Genomic DNA, 20310 nt, shown 5'->3' on the forward strand with positions numbered 1-20310 from the left:
CACCCCCTGCGTTGAAAGTGTGGAGTCAACCACTGGACCACCACAGAAGTCCAACAGGTGTTATTTTTTAAAATTAAATGGAAAGAGAAGAGCATCTCCTCCATAACCCTGCTTTTACCTTCTCAGTCTTGTTTCCCATCACCTTCTATTATTACTCACCCTGCACTCCAGGCACATCAGTCTGGGTGAAGTTCCTTAGACAAGCAGGCTGAAAATAGAAATGGCAGGAAAATTTGGACAATTTTCTGTTTATTAAGGGACAGTCAGGTGATTGGGGCAGAGCCAAGGCAGGCAGCCTGCTCTTCTACAGTAAATGAGACTCAGAGACAAATATCCTCAGTTCAGTTCAGTTCAGTTCGGTCGCTCAGTCGTGTCCAACAAATATCCTCAGGGCCCCTTGATTCATCGTGTTTTATCAACATGCTCCCACAGAACAGACACTTCTTTGGTCAGATGTTTTGCCTATGAGCTGGGCCTTAAATATTCCCTCTCTAGACTTAGTCAAGGGAGTTGATTATCTCCTATCTAGACTGTTCGCCACAATACTCAGCACTACTTGACAGCATGTATTTTTGTCGTGATTGTTGCTCTTTGCTCCTCCCACCCACCCACTCATTCAAATCATCAACTACACGAGGACCATGTTTTATCTTGTTGGTGTTCTCTACCAAACCTCCACTTCCTCAAGCAGTACCTGGCTTGGCACAGGTACCCAATAAACACGTCACTGTCATTCTTGTCAACTCCCCTGAAAGGGGATGTGGGGCTTCTAATTACACATACTGGATATGAAAGAATTTATAATCCTTACTGAAACTCTATGCAATCCACTTAAGGGATTTAAAAATGAAAAAGAGACTAGGAATGAGGACGTCAATAAAGACAATTCTGACTACCCATTACACCCTTCCCTTCTCCCATTTCCTTATCCTGTCTTTCCCTTCCCCTCACAGCACCTATTAGCTCTTAATAGATTATAAAAGTTACTTATGAATTATGCAAACTTGTCAGACCCATTCCTAGAAAGTAAGTACCAAGAAGACAGGGATGTTTCTTTATTTTACTCACAGGTGGAGTATTCTAAGCACTAGAACAGTGCCTCATAATTAGTGGGTACTTAAAAATATTTTCAGAATGAATGAGTGAGGAATAGAACAAGACAGTGGGAGCTGAGGGTAGATGGGTGAATGGTAACTAAACAGGAGGCTGAAATCCACACAAGCAAGAAAATGGGATTTGAATTGACAGAAACAAGCCAATTCACTCAGCAAAACAGCAAGTATGCTCAGGAATTGGTACCTGTGGGTGTGGGAATGCAAGGGAGTGGAAAATGGAACCACAGCAGGCAGAGTTCACCTGGACGCCAGCGGAAGATGAGGCTTCGCTTGCTAGAGGGACTGAGAAGAGGATTGTGGTTTAAAGACACAGCACAACTGAGGGGAGGCACGTGCTTATAGAATACTTGTCTACTTACTGAACACTGAGACTCTAGCCCCTTTCTCTGCTTGACTTTGAGAAAACAATAGTTAGGCCTATTAAGTGACTCCCTCCTCCAACATCTCTCCACTGAACTAACCAGAAAGGAGGTGACAGACTTTGTCTCTAGTTAAAACTTATGTCCAAAAGGAAACTCAGTAACCGACTTTGCAATGGCAACAGCAGAAACTGGAAAGTCATGGACCCATGCCTTCACAACTCTAAGTTATTTCCAGAATAAATTGCTGGCAAAGTGATTAATCAAGTGAAGGAGAGAATAAATAATTGTTCAGAAATGGAAGGAGACAAAACTTAATTCCTCACACCTCCTTTCTCAGGAATCTCAAGTAAGATATGATATCTATCCTACCTGAGATAATATTTTGAGATATTACTACCTCAGCAAGATATTAATAGAGAAAAAGGAAACACGGGGCCCAGGAAACAAAAGATATACACAGAAAAGAGGTGCAGAGAATCCTCAGAATCATGGAGAAATGTTTGACGACAACCATCATTCAAGGATGGTCCCAGGAACAAAAAGAACTACCAGATGACTGAGATGTGATTGAACAGAATAAGATGCATGTTTACACTGGAAAGTCTGGAGATAAAATGACATTGCTTGATGACTAAGCAAATGTAAGGGAAAAAAAAAAAAGAAATAATCATTAACTCTGGGAAAACCAAAGTTGTATATCAAAGGAAGTAAGAACATGGCCAGCCCTTAAGTCATATTTACATAGTTTTGCCTATGCCCCAACCAGCAACACTGAAGAAGCTGAAGTTGAATGGTTCTATGAAGACCTACAAGACCTTTTAGAACTAACACCCAAAAAATATGTCCTTTTCATTATAGGGGACTGGAATGCAAAAGTAGGAAGTCAAGAAACACCTGGAGTAACAGGCAAATTTGGCCTTTGACTACAGAATGAAGCAGGGCAAAGGCTAATAGAGTTTTGCCAAGAGAACACACTGGTCATAGCAAACACCCTCTTCCAACAACATAACAGATGACTCTACACATGGACATCACCAGATGGTCAACACCGAAATCAGATTGATTATATTTGCAGTCAAAGATGGAGAAGCTCTATACAGTCAGCAAAAACAAGACCAGGAGCTGACTGTGGCTCAGATTATGAACTCCTTATTGCCAAATTCAGACTTAAATTGAAGAAAGTAGGGAAAATCACTAGACCATTCAGGTATGACCTAAATCAAATCCCTTATGATTATACAGTGGAAGTGAGAAATAGATTTAAGGGACTAGATCTGATAGACACAGTGCCTGATGGACTATGGACGGAGGTTTGTGACATTGTACAGAAGACAGGGACCAAGACCATCCCCATGGAAAAGAAATGCAAAAAAGCAAAAGGGCTGTCTGAGGAGGCCTTACAAATAGCTGCGAAAAGAAGAGAAGTGAAAAGCAGAGGAGAAAAGGAAAGATATAAGCATCTGAATGCAGAGTTCCTGAGAATAGCAAGGAGAGATAAGAAAGCCTTCCTCAGTGATCAATGCAAAGAGATAGAGGAAAACAACAGAATGGGGAAGACCAGAGATCTCTTCAAGAAAATTAGAGATACCAAGGGAACATTTCATGCAAAGATGGGCTCAATAAAGGACAGATATGGTATGGATCTAACAAAAGCAGTAGATATTAAGAAGAGATGGCAAGAATACACAGGAGAACCGTACAAAAAAAATCTTCACGACCCAGATAATCACAATGGTGTGATCAGTTACCTAGAGCCAGACATCCTGGAATGTGAAGTCAAGTGGGCCTTAGAAAGCATCACTACGAACAAAGCTGGAGGAGGTGATGGAATTCCAGTGGAGCTATTTCAAATCCTGAAAGATGATGCTGTGAAAGTGCTGCACTCAATATGCCAACAAATTTGGAAAACTCAGCAGTGGTCACAAGACTGGAAAAGGTCAGTTTTCATTCCAATCACAAAGAAAGGCAATGCCAAAGAATGCTCAAACTACCGCACAATTGCACTCATCTCACATGCTAGTAAAGTAATGCTCAAAATTCTCCAAGCCAGGCTTCAGCAATACGTGAACCATGAACTTGCAGATGTTCAAGCTGGTTTTAGAAAAGGCAGAGGAACCAGAGATCAAATTGCCAACATCCACTGGATCATGGAAAAAGCAGGAGAGTTTCAGAAAAACATCTATTTCTGCTTTATTGACTATGCCAAATCCTTTGACTGTGTGGATCACAATAAACTGTAGAAAATTCTGAAAGAGATGGGAATACCAGATCACCTGACCTGTCTCTTGAGAAACCTGTATGCAGGTCAGGAAGCAACAGTTAGAACTGGACATGGAACAACAGACTGGTTCCAAATAGGAAAAGGAGTATGTCAAGGCTGTATATTGTCACCCTGCTTATTTAACGTATATGCAGAGTACATCATGAGAAACGCTGGGCTGGAAGAAGCACAAGCTGGAATCAAGATTGCTGGCAGAAATATCAATAACCTCAGATATGCAGATGACACCACCCTTATGGCAGAAAGTGAAGAGGAACTAAAAAGCCTCTTGATGAAAGTGAACGAGTGAAAAATTTGGTTTAAAGCTCAACATTCAGAAAACTAAGATCATGGCATCTGATCCCATCACTTCTTGGCAAATAGATGGGGAAACAGTGGAAACAGTGTCAGACTATTTCTGGGGGCTCCCAAATCACTGCAGATGGTGATTCTAGCCATGAAATTAAAAGACACTTACTCTTTGGAAGGAAAGTTATGAGCAACCTAGATAGCATATTCAAAAGCAGAGACATTACTTTGCTATCTACTCATGCTATGGTTTTTCCAGTAGTCATGTATGGATGTGAGAGTTGGACTGTGAGGAAAGCTGAGCGCCGAAGAATTGATGCTTTTGAGCTGTGGTGTTGGAGAAGACTCTTGAGAGTCTCTTAGACTGCAAGGAGGTCCAAACAGTTCATCCTAAAGGAAATCAGTCCTGGGTGTTCATTGGAAGGACTGATGCTAAAGCTGAAACTCCAGTACTTTGGCCATCTCATGCGAAGAGTTGACTCATTGGAAAAGACTCTGATGCTGGGAGGGATTGGGGGCAGGAGGAGAAGGGGATGACCGAGGAAGAAATGGCTGGATGGCATCACCAACTCGATGGACATGAGTCTGAGTGAACTCCAGGAGTTGGTGATGGACAGGGAGGCCTGGCGTGCTGCAATTCATGGGGTCACAAAGAGTTAGACACAACTGAGCGACTGAACTGAGCTGAATATGCAAATACTGTCAGTAAAATAAATTCCTGACACAGTGGACCAAAAGTTATGATAGCTCTGTGAGAAGAAATGTGGTGCATGAAACAAGTGTGAAGAAAGGGGAGATGAGTGAAAAAGCTAAATCCTCTTTTCATTGGTAGGAAATTTTACACTTTAACACAAACAAGGATGTAATGAACCCAACAGCTAAATGGTCTGAAATTGGTTACTTCCAGGAAGCAGGAATCTAGAGTGAAAAGAGAGAGGGCAGGAGGCTTTTAAAAATACAAGCCTTCTAGTGCTATTTTACTTTTCCAATCATGTGTGCTTATAACTTACAGAAAACACAAACAGAAAGGAAACCCCCCCGGAAGAAACTGCACTGCCAAGAACAGGAAAGTCATAATGTAACTTCATCAACTTTTATCTTGCATGGCAATTACATCTTGCTTAATAGGGTTTTAACCTGTAAAATAATTGATGACCGAAATTTAAATATTTAGACCATGTATTGGAATGCATGATTTCTCTGTCATTTACTGAAAACTCTTCAGTACTTCACTAATGTTATATAGTGTAAAGCACATATCTAGCTGAAACATTGCTGGAAAAACAAGTTATCTACGCCAATAAGCTAAATAAGCTGCAGAAACTGAATTCTTCTCAACGCGAACATAAAGAGGAAAAATCAAGTGATTTGCCAACAGAAGTGATGTTAAGTACAGGAATAAGTAGATAAAACCTCCCTTTGCTTGAGTTTGTTTCTGCAGCTGGAGGCTCAATCCGATTGGTGACTTTAAGAAAATGTCAAACGTGAGAGTTGTGAGTTAAGTTTTATTGGGGGCAATGTGAGGACCACAGTCAGGGAGACGGCACCTCAGAGAACTCTGAGAAACTGCTCCCAAGAGGCAGGGGGGGAAGATCAGTATATATGTGATTTTGATGAAGGGGGATACTTGCCATCAAGCACATATTTTTCCAGATTTCTGCTACTCTCATGAAGCTTAGCTAGTCATGAGGAACAGTCATCACCACGAAGGATTTTAGTGCTTTTCTAGATGTGGGGAGATGTAAGAATTGGGTTCCTAAAATCAGCTCCTGAAAATATCTAACTATCTGAAGACTTGTCTTGCCAATTTTTTCCAAGTATGGAGTGCCTCTTTTCTCTCTCCATCCTGAACTCCTTTCAGGGGCTGTTGAAAATCAGCAGCTGCAGTAGCACATGATTTAATCCTTGTAGAGGCAGATAAGTAGGTAAGGCAGTGGCAAGTGCCAATTTGTAGTTAACAAGATCATCTCAAGCTTCTTTTTAAAGCACTGAACTCAGGTCTTCATATACATTCCTTGCCCCTTTTATTTCCTGAATTACTCTAAGACACAGATGACCATATGTCCTAATTTTCCTAGAACAGTCTTGGAATCTTGTCTGCTTCTCTTTTAACTCTCAGAAGTGCCAAGTTGATCTTGATTTATATCTCTAATGAAAAACATGCATTTACTTTTTATTGAGTAACAAAAATACAAGCATTTCATAACTTGTTTGCTCTCAAAAATTTGGAGAAATTTCCAATTCTTTTGTGGTGGTTTGTGAACTGTCAAATTTTTTTTAAAAGCAGGTTAAGTTGTAATATAATTTTTTCTTCTTAAAAAATTAAACTGTGTATGTTAAAACTATTTTCTAGTAACCTGGGAACAGTTGGTACTTCTTAAAAACTATGACTAAAATCTTTGTGGCAGAATTAAATCAATATTCTAGGTAACATAATAGATTCTATTAAAACAGTTTAAGAATGTCTTCCAGTTGACTTTATTAACAGTTATAACAAGGATCTCAAAAGACTTCTCAGCAAATAGGTCTCATCCATCATTATGGCTATTAAGAACCTAATCAGTTACCACCCAGGAAACATGCTTCTTCCACTACACAGACAAGCTCTGCAGGCTCAAGATGCCCAAATTTTCTTTAGGGTGAGGACACCAAGTCCTGCCAATCCTCTGAAGAAAGTTCCCATGTGATCCAGTAAACCTGAAATACTCCTTTCACAGTGAGCAGTGCTGAAACAGATTTCATAATGAATTACTCAGTTTCAAGAGAGATTTAACATCGCTTGTTTTTCTGGAAGATACACAGAGTTCCTTAGTTTTATTCAAATATGCAGTATCCCTGATATAAAGCATGTCTCGTTATGAAGAGCTGTGATTTGTCTTAGCATTTTTTTTCTTGCTTTGCCACTTAAGTCACTGACTGTGGAAATTTCTTTTCAATTAAAACAAATACAAGATCCACTAGAAGGAAAACAAATCCTGTAATTTTGTTTTCCAGATATGGAATTACTGCATTTTTAAAAGTTACTTTACAAGTGAGCTAATGTATTACACTGGATCATGCTATGGGGACAAATTCACTGCCTGCCCTAAACTAGTGAAAACAAAAAGAAAGCACTTTTCATCTCTATGAGAAAGTATGCCTGAGTTTTCGGGTCTGAGATCAGGTTTGCTTGGTAGCCTCAAAGAGCAATTTACCCTCTTTTTCAAAATTTGCTTTTGATCATTTCAGACAATTCATCCTTTCTGAATGAGAAAGAGGAGAAGAGAGGAATGTCGAGTGAGGTTAAGTAAACGGAGAATCTGTCACATAAAGCAAGTTTAAAACCCTGTAACAGCATCCATGCAGGACGAACGGAAGCATTATTCTTTTGAAAACATTATTCTTTCAAACAGTGTGTAATGACATCCTCCCCAGAGATTTCTTCCATGAAAGAAAAAAAAAATACTTCCTCAGAAGTCATTTTCTAGATTTCCAGTATGAGTGAAGCACAGTGAAAAGTCAGACTTGTGGGTTTTTTTAGTGTAAGAAGATTCAAAATTAAAACTGAGAAAAGGGGCTCATAAGTTTCTCCACGTTCTTGTTTTCTGTTACTTATTAGTATTTCCACGAACCAAAAGGACATGTACAAGGAAAAGGTGGTCATTATTACCTTAGATTTGTATCAGCAAATGTATTCTTATAAACTTGAGCCAAACATACTCTCTGTTTTTGAGGGAGAAATATAGAAGACTCAAATATGCTAAATGTAAGACAATCCACTCAAGTTCCTTTTAAGTATATCATTTTCTTATGCTGAAATAACAATCTGTGGTATACATATCCGGTAGTCAGTACTGCTATTACCTCCTGAGGACTTAATCACAATTCGAAAATTTTATGTTTTAAAAGTTTGGTACTGGGATTCCCTGGTGGTCCACTGGTTAAGAATACGTCTTGGAGTGCAGGGGACATTGGTTCGATCCCAGGTCTGGGAAGATTCCATATGCTTCGGGGCAACTAAGCCCGTGCACCACAACGACAGAAGCCTGAGGGCCCTAGAGCCTCTGCTCTGCAACAGGAGAAGCCACCACGATGAGAAACCCGCACACTGCAACCAGAGAGCAGCCCTTGCTCTTATTTAATCAAACAAAATTTTTAAAATAGTTTTTTAAAGTTTGATATTACCTAAATATCAGAATTTGGCTTTTGTTTAGCTGTTTAAAATATGTTTAAACAACAACAAAAAAATAAGCAACTTATTTTGCTTATTCCAACTTATGCTTAATTAACGCAAGTTCAAATAAACAGTTTTCTTCAAAGATTTCAAAACTCTTGAATACATGTTGAATGGAATGGAAATGGAATGGAATGGAAAAAAGAAAGACACTGCAGAAAAGTCACAATTATGATGTTTATTTAGCAAAATAAACTTAGAGAAAGTTTTCTATTAAAAAAACATGAGAATTATATTCAAATTTTAGCTTCCCCATCTTCTTTGGTATTGAAATCAACAGTCAAATATAAAATATTTTATTTTGTAGTTAGTCATTGGGTCTGTAACAGTTTTCCATAGAAGGAAAATAGGAAACTAAGTTACCTGTAATTGTTTTACTTATTGAACAAACAATGGATGTGTAAAAGCAGTCAATTATGTGTATGCATAAATCAACATCATCAAGGAAATGTTCATTCACTAATACATGTTTTCTCCTAGAGATATATCTCAAGTTTTTAACAACCTTTTGCCATCATTTTACCATGTTATCTAAACAGTAACCCAATATGCAGACACTGTTATTCACATGAATTTTTCTCCAAGGAAGTTGACACCATCATAACCAGGACTTACCAACATTTATTTTTAACATGATTACAACATTAAAAAACTTTCTGTATTTTTCAGAATTCTGTGCCTCAGTCTTTCCATAAAATAGTATCTGGAGAGTGCTAATAGCATTAAATTAATATTAATAAAATCCAATTCTATCTAAGTCTCTTTCTCTTAAGAAGAAACAGTACTTAAAACCAGACTTTTTGTTCTTTTAAGAGTAGTATTATATGGATTCCTAATTCAGCCAAGCCAAACATTTCCAGAAACACCATGTGGCAATCAAGCTACCCTTATTTCTAATTCTTTGCCTCTATGCATACTGAGTTCTCCATGTCCCTGATTCCTTGTGTGGAAGTACTTTCCCCTTAATTTGTTAAAAGAATCTGAAAAAAAAAATCCAGTAATAAACTAGGGCAATGAATTTTTCTTTTCTTTTTGCATAGACTTGTGACCACAAAACAATCAAGCCACTTATAGTTTCAATACTAACACTGTGATTGGGAACAAGAAGAATACAACCATAATAAAATACAGCTATCTATTAGAAGGACTGCATAGAGACATCTTTGGCCATGAAGACTCTGAGCCCTCTGGAAATAAGTCAGTTGCATTGCCAACATGACAAAGAAAACAGCAATGTTGAGAATCAGAAACAGCCGGGTGTATGAGGCGGACGGCGCTGGGGCTCTGCTGTGAGTCGTCGTCACCATCCGAGCCTGGCCAAACCGGCCACTCATCACATCACCGTTTCTGTGTTTCTCGTACGTTATGTCTGCGAAATCTAAAAGGTCTTTCATTTCTTCATCTTCATCTATGGGCAGCTCTTTCTGTGCTAAGATCTGAGCTTTCTGACGAACCTTTCTTTCATTGACTTCAATCTGTGCAAAAATATCAGGGACAGCATCCACGAATTTATAGCGCTTGCCTCCCCTTCGGTTCTTCTTGGACTTGCTCTGCTGCTGCTGCTGCTGCTGTGATATGGCAAAAATCCTGTCAATGGCCTCCTCGGTCTGTCTCTTATCTGAAAATCTCAGCAGGCGCTCAGCAGTCTTCCTAAAGCTGGCTGTGTTCCGGACGCGGGACAGGATCTGCTTCTCCAGCAGCTGGAACACGGGCTTAAAATGCTGCAGGTTCTGTTCCACCAGAGCCGCGTAGTCCTTCACCTCTGGGACAATGCTGCTCCTGATGGCTGAACTCCGGTCAAACAGAATTTTCTGCCGGTCAGCAATGACCTGCGCAAAGGCCGACTGCCCTGCGGTCTCTCCTGTCCACAGGTAAGTGGCGTAGGCATGCTCGCTGGTGGCCACGAACACATCCAGTTGCTGAGCGTCTCCGTGGATGCTGAAGCTCTGAACATCGACGGATGGCCCTATGAAGAGGTAAGCTGCCCTGGTGACGGGACTTCGGAGGTGCGTGGTGACATTCACGTAGTTTGTCCCGTTGTAGGGATAGCCGCGAGGGTATGTCACTGAGGCAAAGGTTCCTTTCTCACTGTAGCCAGTATCATCCATCCAGTACATTTTATAGAGGCCATCTCGCTGCCTAATGAGAGCTCCGTGGACCCCATCTACCACCGTCTCCTCGAAAGGAAAATCCACATTGTGAAAGAAGCTTGCTGCCCTCTCCAAGGGGCTGTCCTCTCCCAGGTGTATCTGATCCACAAGGAGGAGAAGCTGCGGATGCAGGAGGATCAGATTTCTCTGAACGTTCCTCAGGTGAAGCTGGGGGTTATAAGCACCCACACCCTCTCCTCGGATGAAAACCACTCCATTTTTCTCCACTGCGGCAACCACTCTCCCCTGACAGCTAGCTGCTGGGTCGTGCTTATATTTAGACCATTTTGATGAACAGTCTTCTGTGACCTGGCCCTCCCAGGGAGAAAAGCAACTCTTGGAGGCAGCTGGGGAAAACATCAAAACATTGTTGAAGAAGGTGTACTTCGGTCCGTAGAGAGCCTCAGTAATGAAAGGCACACCGTTGGGAGCGAAGGTAAACGAGTTTTGATCAGGATGTTCATGCCCCGCGTTAAAATTCCTCCAGCCTTTGATCCAGTCTTTGTATTTGTTTCTGTGGACAATGTCATATATTGCACGTCCCCCTAGTTTTCCTGACTTGAAGGAAAGGAAAGATCTATTGATTTCTGCAGGCAGTGCACTTCCGTAAGTCACAACGCCCCAATCTTCAAAATAATGCAATGTTGGGGTGCCGAAATCGGGAGGGGGGACAGATTTCAAGCTGGCATCGTACCTGAAAGAATTAATTTTAAAAAAATTACATGATTTTCTGATAGAAGTGAAAGGACATATCAGAACAGTGATGCCACATGGCAACGTGGCTAGAGGAAACAACACACAGATGCTACCCAGAGCGCTGGCGTGTAGATTGCATTATGGACTTTTCTGAAAACACCCATGCGCAATCAGCGTGTAGAGGAATATCCTTGGCGAATGGGAGACAAGTGTACCTTTACATCTGTGAAGGGTGTGAGCCTGAAATGACCGCTGCTGATCATCTCTACATGGACCTTCCTCACTTAATGATTTCAGAACTGCCACCCAAATGAGACTGGGGCTCATAGAATTAAGCAGCTCACCCAAACCTCTAGTTGAGGGGCTCCTATTCTAGGAAACCACACACTAAGATTTAGACTCTAGGGACCTCCCTGGTGGTCCAGTGGTTAAGACCTCACCTTCCTATGCAGGGAGTTCAGGTTCAGTCCCTGGTTGGAGAGCAAAGGTCCCATTTGCCTCGTGGACAAGAAAGCAAAACATAAAACAGAAGCCACACTGTAACACATTCAATAAAATTTGTTAAATTTTTAAAACAAACTTTTAATTTTAAACAAACTTTAAAAATGGGCCACATCAAAAAAAAATCTTTAAAAAAATATTTAGACTCTAGCAATCCTTGAGTGGCCTACTCTGGTAGCTCAGCTGGTAAAAGAGTTCGCCTGCAATGCAGGAGACCCTGGTTCGATTCCTGGGTTGGGACGATCCCCCAGAGAAGGAACAGGCTACCCACTCCGGTGTTCTTGGGCTTCCGTGGTGGCTCAGTTGGTAAAGAATCTGCCTGCAATGTGGGAGACCTGGGTTCAATCCCTGTGTCGGGAAGACCTGCTGGAGGAGGGCATGGCAACCCACTCCAGCACTGCTGCCTGGAGAATCCCCATGGACAGAGGAGCCTGGAGTCCAGGGAGTCACAGCGTCGAACACAGCTGAGTGACTAAGCACAGCACAGCACAATCACTTAGTGATAAGCAAGTACTATTCTGCAAAAAACTGAAATTCAAATTTGGTACTTTCCTCCCCTCTAAAAAAACAAATTTAAATACAGTCAAATTCCATATATTAGATAAAATTTACTGCCAATGCAATATCTAAGAATATAAATGCATGAAATTCAGGAAACAATCTCATAGTGGGGGGGGGGGATTTATGATTGTTCCTCCCATTGTTCAGTCCAGACAAAAATCCAAAGGTTTTGTTTTGTTTTAATCTGCACGCTTTTTCAATAATACATTTCTTATCTTAATTTATGATACAGGTTTATTATCAAAGTAAGACAATAATTAACATTACTTAATTAACACAGGTTAAAAACACAGGTCTTGATTCAGAAAGGCTGTAAAAATAATAATGAAGATGACTTTTTGCTTTTGGTGACTTCAGACAACAGCCTTGGCAGGTTCATGTGATCTGCTGCTCAAGGGAGGGAAGGCAGACATGTGCTGGCTCTTAGATAGGTCTCTAAAGTGAATCGGTCAGCTGTGGTAGGGTTCAGCTTATTGGTACTCGATTTGGGCTGTTTTGGAGTTTGTTTCAGGACATCAAAAATCTCTACTTTGAGTAGAGGGTTGGCTTAATTATCTCGATTTAACAAATCCAGATATAAACAAACTGGCCATCCTTCTCTCAGGTTTTGGTCATTTTTTCAGGTATTTACCATTTATTTCTCTCCCTCTCTCTCTCTTTTTTTTTTTTTTTTTTTTTGGCCACACGGCATTCGGGATCTTACTTCCTCAACCACTAACACCACCAGGGAAATCCCTGAGTCAGTTTTCATATTCCCATAAAGGCACATTCTGAACCAAGTTAGACTTACCATTAATCTGACTCCTAGAAGCAGCTTTATAGAATTCTCTTGGTTGTTTATTTATGAGTAAGTGAAGATACTATTAAGTAATTACTTCATACCCCTAAATGGAGTCAGGAATGGCTACTTATTAATATATGTAGTTCATCTGTGAAGATTGTTTTTAAAAATGATGGTTAAACTATGACAGTTATCACTCTACTAACATTTTTCTTCCTCTTGGGTTTTTTTTTTTAATGAAAAGAAGCAATCAAACCTTGCAAGCTTGCTTACTTACTTTTGACTTACTTTGTAGTTGAATGCAAATTCCAATAGCTTGAAAAGACATCAGGGATTAACGATTAACCAATTCTCTGTAACTTTTATTTTAACTTTAATTTATTGGATGCCAACAATGTATTTGGCAGTACTTTAAAAAAGGAGACCCTGGCTGCTCTTTCTAGGCTTAAAAGATTAAGGCAAAAAAAATTACATGGTTCTTTTATTATCAAAGTAAAACTGTCAAATACTGTCAAATACTTTTAAATAGTTTTGAAAATTTAGTAACAGCTTTGCTATTAGAAGATTATAATGCTCCATTTACCAAAACAAAACATTTTACTACCTTTTTTTTTCCTTCGGTGTGATTATCAGAAAAACTAGGTCTAAATTTTGCGGGTTTTCTCTTTAGATGATTTCAAAAATGATGTAAATCAAAACATGCATATCTATGAAACAGTGTGAGCCAAGGATATCTCTAATACAAGAAAAGCAAAAATAGCAAAGAGTAATTACATCTTAAATGGAAGGAAATATTTCTAACAGAGTCTCCAAACTGCAATATGAACTGAACAGAAGCTGTGAGTGCGTCAGTGGCATGAAGAGATGAGTTTTTCTTTTTTAATGCAAAAAAATTTAACACACAGTGCCCCTGGGTACAATTTCTCTTTCAAGCCAGTACAATGTAGCATACCAGAGAAATTCCGTGTGAAGAGTACACCAGCGTTGCCCTTTGGACGGCGTCCCTGGACCTTCCACCACACGGTTCCTTCTGATCTGGTCAGCCAACCAGTTGCCACTGCCGTTACGCATGACAAATTTATCCAGGAACACTAATTGGCTTTCCGGACCATAAAACCAGTTGTAATTTGAGTCTGCAATAGCCACAGTTCTTTGAAATCCTGAGGAAAGACGTTTAACAGAATTAAGATAAATTTAAAACTACATACTTCCATAACGCCCCAAACAATGATTCTGAATCCTTGTTGCAAATTGGAATCAACTGTCTTCTAGCATAAAAATAAGAAACAGAACCATGATCCCTTTGCTCTACCCCAATTAATCAGAATCCTTCCAAAGGTCTTCCACAAACCTTGTGTATCAGCTTGTTATGTGGCAACTTGTCATTGGTAATGGAATGCTTACGTATGTTGCTCAGCTTCCTCATTTTCCAGTGTCCATGCTATATGCAATTATACTTGCATGGATACATGGGCTATCTATCCTCTTGTGCATGGTGAGTCCCTGCACCTGGAATGAGCACTAGCTTTTCCACCAACACATCCCACATCCCAGGCCAAGATAATAACATAAAGTGTTTCAATTTGGCATTCAATACAGCAGAAGTGGAGAAGACTCTTGGGAGTCTCTTGGACTGCAAGTAGATCAAACCAGTTGATAATCCTAAAGGAAATCAACCCTGAATATTCACTGGAAGGACTGCTGTTGAAGTTGAAGCTCCAATACTTTGGCCACCTGATGCCATGAGCCAACTCATTGGAAAAGACCACGATGCTCGGAAAGATTGAGGGCAAAAGGAGAAGACAGTGGCAGAGGATGACATGGTTGGATGGCATCACCGACTCAAAGGACATGAACCTGAGCAAACTCCAGGAGATAATGAAGGACAGGGAATCCTGGCTTGCTGCAGTCCATGGAGTTACAAAGAGTCCATGACTTAGCGAATGAACAGCAACAACAGTGGAAATTAGAAGGTTTAGGGGAGAAACTGAGTATCTGGAGGAAGAAAACAAAACCATTCCCAGAGAAGATCCTGCCCACATGTACTGTCAGAAGTTGAAGAAAAGAGAAAAAAATGTAAAGATCATACTGGAATAGGTCAGAAAAACAGAAGCAAGTAAGAACAGATATACTCCAGGCATCCTTGAAAAAGAATAATGGGAGAAAACTCTGGTTCAGACAGGGATAATTGTTACTAGAACAGATAGTGTAGAGGAAAAAAAATGTTGTTGAGAACAGATTGACTTAACACAGAATCCCTTCTAAAAATGCCTGCATGATCGTAGTTACATAATTTATAGCTAATGTTTTTGCTCCTGCCAGTTTAGTAAATGCATGTCCAAGTAAATCTTATTATAAATTGTGACTTTCTGAATCTTTTGCTAATCTGTGAGTATTTTAAAAGCAGTTGTATGTCTTATTACTCTTTGAATCCCTTGCCTATGACAGTGCCTGGCACATCCATGTTCAATAAAGGTTGTTTCACTAACTGAAACAAACACATGAGTTCTCCACTTAAAGGTGATTATATTGTCTTTTCCACCTTAGGAAGTAGCCATATACACAGTTCACAGCAAGTCAAAGCCCCAGTGTGGCAGATTATTAGATCTCAGATCAAATTACAAAGCTTTGAGGCTCCTTAAAGGCCCCCCTTGCTTTAGATGGCCTGTGTTTACCAAGATAAAGAAACAAGAGGCCGCTCCTGAATGTGCAAGGATAAGCAATAAAACAATAGGGTTCTGAATGTGAGTCTAAACCAAATCATAACATGGTTCTTCTGGGGGCTCTGTAGTATTTTTTTGATAACAATGCAATAATGGAGGTTCTATCCAATCCATGAGTATATAGCCAGAGCAAAAAGATTTAAAACCTGGATTGTTTGCTGTAGGTCTAGAATCACTCAACTAAAAACTGCATTTCACTGGGGAAGAATCCAGCCTGATGAAAATTTACTCCTGTTCAGAAGTAAGCAGAGTTATAGTCTGTCCTAGAAATGAATTTAGTGAGAATAAAAGGCTTCTCTCTTAAAATGCTTACTTAAAAGCTTACCACATAACAACAAGAAATTAGAGGTTTCATAGATATTCATTTTTTGGTTAGCTTTCTATATTTTATACCATTTATTTCAATATGGACTATTGCCCACCAGGCTCCTCTGTCCATGGAATTCCCCAGGCAAGAATATTGGCGTGGATAGCCATTCTCTTCTCTAGGGGATCTTCCCGACCCAGGGATCAAACCCAAAAATATTTAAAGAGAATACTAAACCTGCAAGTGTAATCTCTATTTTGAATTATGTCTGTATAGTTTAGAAGAAAAAATTTAAAACTAAAAAAAAAAAAAGGATTAATTAGGGTTTATACATAAAGGAAAATAACATAAAATCATAAATATTTATATTTTTAGATTCATGAAAAAGAGTTTGTATATGTACCCAAGTTTGTATACACACAAAAATAAAAGTACCATGGGACTACAAATTATATTTGACCTGTTATATTCCACATTTTATAATATTTAAATCAGAAATCCTCACATTAACATCCAGAATATTCTTGGCTATATACAACTCTTAAATTCTTTGATTAAAAAAAAAATCCCTTTAACCTCAATATGGCTCAAATCCCACATTTCTTAATCTAGCCCATCTTCATAATCAGAAAAAATTATAATAGTTTAAAGGTTTTTTCACTTCTAAGTCTTTACTGTACCTGGCAGAATGGTTCTATACATAAACGCAAAGTGTTGTTTAAGCCATGGGTGGCCAAAGTGGTTGATGTCAAAGTGCCTTTGAACAAGAAACATGTACTGGAACAGTGATCTGGTGGTGTAGCTGCCATATGCAACCCCTTCATAGAGGGAGCCGTCTGTCACCTCTCGGAGCAAGACCAGAGCCTTCTCCATGATGGTCAGAACTTGTTTGGTCCATAAGTAAGCTTCCTGAAGGTACCCTAAGGGATGAAAACACATGGAAACAATGACTAAGCAGAAACACAAATGTGGCCAAATTGAACCCTCTGGGTTATCTGACTACTTTATGCAAATTGTGCTTTGTAAAACTCTCACTTTTCAATGTTATAAACAGCATCTTGCTAATCCAGGTTTATGATGAGTCCATGATTTAAGTTAAGAAGTTCTTGATACAGGTCATTTATTAATTAAAGGCAAACCTTTCAATAAGTATCAGTAATTTAATAATCGTTAATAAATTGAAATCACACCACATCTGAGGTTACAGATTGACATACTTCATGCCTGCAAGAAAAGATCTTGTATATTGAGACTTTTATTCAATTTCTCTAAAAATCACCAACCGAAAATATTTTTGAAGTTTTCCACTTCACAACTGTTGCCATTATTTTCCAGAATCTGTAATAAGCTGCAAATTCTAGAAATGCTAAATGAACAGTCTCCAACTTATCCTGTTCTTAGCAGACAGTATCTCGTCCTTTATGTGCTTTTAGATGTCACAGCATCAGACAAGGCAGCACAGTGGGGTGGAGAGACCCTTGGAGTAGTCTAAAGGTGACAAAAATCAACTGGGAGTCCCGAGTCTGCCAAAAATGAGCTACATGATTTTGTTCAAGTACTTCACCTGCCACCGTTTTCATTTTCCCCAACTGAGAATTAAAGGTCTAAAATATTTTATAAAATCCTTTTCACTCAGAAATGCTATTTTTCTATCATTTTTGTGAAACCAGCATTTAGGCAACAATAACAATTCCTCACATTCTGTAGCATTTACAAGTTACATAGTACCAAACATAACCTTACTTAATCCTTTTAACAACTCAATTATGCACTATTTCTCTGAAATTACAGAGAGGTTGACTTGTTCTCTGGCATACGACTAAAAGTGAACAGAGCTTTGATCTGAACCTAGGTCTTTAGATTTAAAGTTTGTTTTGTTTGCTTGTATTTAAAATACACAACCCCAAAGGATCAAATTAAGCTCCCAGCCTCCTAATGTGAGTAGACTTGTTATTTCTTTCCCATAGACATGTGCATAGTTTCCATGCTGAACCTTCTACCTTGGCCTACTAGATGTGCCAAGGGGATGCAGGCTTCCAGAGGCCCAGGTACCACCAGATGTGTCCAAGCCTAAAGCCAAAGTCCCAGCCTAAGTGAGTCCCAGATCTCATCTCATGGGGGGAACACCATTCTCAGGCTCTGCTGTGCACTGGCCCCTTCTCCCATCCAGCTCCACACCTGACATACCAGCTTTCTGGATAGGTTTTAATTTCCATTTTCCAATTATTAGGGTTTAAATCCCAATCATCTTCATCTTTTCCTCATCTGTATCCTCCATCTCCAGCCAGACACCAATGTGACTGATGTTTAAAATCAGGACTGCTATTTCACTGCTCCTCATTACCTGATTTTCTTTATTTTTTCCTTCTAAAACACTTTATCCAGGAGAGATGAGGTAATGCCTACCTTTGTAAATTCCAAATCTATCCATACGAGGTACCGATATTGTTACTAATGTTCTGCCCTGTATTTTTTCCATCACCCATATATCTTGCCTGGATTTCTCCTTATTTTCACTTATCCATATCCTATGTATCCTTCAAAGTTCTATGAACCATCATCTAAACTTGTTCTGCTGAATGCAAACTTAATACACTCATTTGATATTTAATCATAACTTCGTGATACTCTTTGTCTCATTCCCTGGTCTTATTACAAGTATGGTGTAATCATTTAAGCATTTCATTTCTGTCTTCTTTCCAGTTGATTTGTAAACTGAATACATGTGATCCTGTGGGCCCTCTGTGCCAAGCCTCAGACTGGGTTAGCAGAACAGAAAGTGAAAGTGTTAGTTCATTTAAGTCGTGTCCGACTCTGTCACCAAATGGACTGTAGCCCGCCAGACTCTTCTATCTGTGGAATTCCCCAGACAAGAATACTGGAGTGGGTAGCACTCCCTTCTCCAGGAGATCTCCACCCAGGGATTGGATCCAGGCCTCCTGCACTGTAGGTGGATTCCTTACCAACTGAGCCACCAAATCCTAATTCTCCCACTGCTGAGATGTCATGTGAATTCAGTGGGAGCCACACCTGTCGAAGCTACCACAGTCAGGATCTACAAGGCTGCTCTGAGCACATGGAATCATCAGTGCAGTGTGGCCAACGTAGCTCCTAGAGGAGAGCGAGGCAGCTGAGAAAGCAAGGGCTGTAAGCCTGATAACTAACAGAGATGCGAAGGACCAGGGGTTCCCCTCCTTTCTCTGTTCCCTCTTCTTGTCCGTGTGGGCGCTGCTTGTGGAGAAGCCCTGGAAGACTGCGTCCCAGAGCAAACCATGACTTTATTCAGAAAACAAATGCATGCGAAACCTCCTGCCAAGGCCAAATACAAATTGTGATCCAATGTGAGCCAGTATTTTAGGTGCCTGTTTATCATCTGGAACAATCTTATCTACTGTGGAAAATGAAGAAATAAGCTCTATTCCTGCTGGTAAAGAACTAAAACTTTATCTAAGGGAATTAAACTGTACTAGACTAAAATCCAAGGCCCTGGGCTACCATCCAGCTCACTCTAGGGTTCTTTCCACCAATTCATGATGCTGTCTTTCCACAGGCCTGAGGATTTATAAATGGTCTGATGGTAGGTTCACGTGGCTGGCTTTCTGACTTTTAAAATTTGGTTTGTATTCGTGAGAGTGGGGGGCAAAAATTTACACTCTTAGTTAAGCTTTCCTTAAGTTACTATGAATTGAATTTTTATTTTCAGAAAGGCAACAAAATGTAGTGGAAAGACAATGAAGTTTGAATTTGGCTAGAATTGGGTCCAAAGCCCAGCTACCTTATACAGTTGACGTGAGAATTCAATAAAATATGGGCAAGGATTAGCACATGCCATATGCTCCATTAATTTTAGTTTCCTTTCCTCTAAGACCTAATTTAAAATGATGGTTGATATGACAAGGGAGAAACTTAGGCTTGGGTAAAATCTGATGCTGGATAATCTATAAAATGCTTAGGTCTTATGGGGAAAATAATCAAGAATTAAACTCTTAATTTTTTTAATTAAAAAAATTTTTTTGAGTTAAACTCTTTTAGATTTTCCAGTTATTAGTATGTATTTAATATTCTAATAATTCACTGTGAACCAAGGGTCATTTTTCTTAAACATGACCTTAGTTATTTACAGATGTCTCTCAACAGGAGTTGTGATTAAGTCAGAATTACAAGAACAAAGAAAATGTGATGGCAGAAACCAACACAATTATTATAAAGCAATTATTCTTCAATTAAAAATAAATTTAATTATAAAAAGAAAATGTGATATTAGCAATTATATAATACAATAAGGCAAAGCAGCTATATGGTCCATAAAAGGCAACTGTAAATTTGACCTGA

The 20310-nt window shown here is 39.5% G+C and overlaps 1 protein-coding gene across 4 annotated transcripts in view; it reads right to left on the minus strand.

The window, feature by feature from the left end:
- Nucleotides 1-8422: 8422 nt before the first annotated feature.
- Nucleotides 8423-20310, minus strand: part of DSE (dermatan sulfate epimerase) — a 73833-nt gene continuing 61945 nt past the window's right edge. For 3 of the 4 annotated variants that reach the window (XM_069599154.1, XM_069599157.1, XM_069599155.1), the window contains 3 exons: nt 16659-16898; nt 13901-14108; nt 8423-11103 (listed from right to left, as the gene is read on the minus strand). In XM_069599154.1, coding sequence (XP_069455255.1) covers nt 9342-11103; nt 13901-14108; nt 16659-16898 — 2210 coding nt within the window. In that variant the 3' untranslated portion in view covers nt 8423-9341. Of the gene's footprint in view, nt 11104-11545; nt 11643-13900; nt 14109-16658; nt 16899-20310 lie in introns of all 4 variants that reach the window. The other variant, XM_069599158.1, reaches the window with a different exon arrangement.

Source organism: Ovis canadensis, chromosome 8, assembly GCF_042477335.2.
Source record: "Ovis canadensis isolate MfBH-ARS-UI-01 breed Bighorn chromosome 8, ARS-UI_OviCan_v2, whole genome shotgun sequence".
NCBI classification, from domain to species: domain Eukaryota; kingdom Metazoa; phylum Chordata; class Mammalia; order Artiodactyla; family Bovidae; genus Ovis; species Ovis canadensis.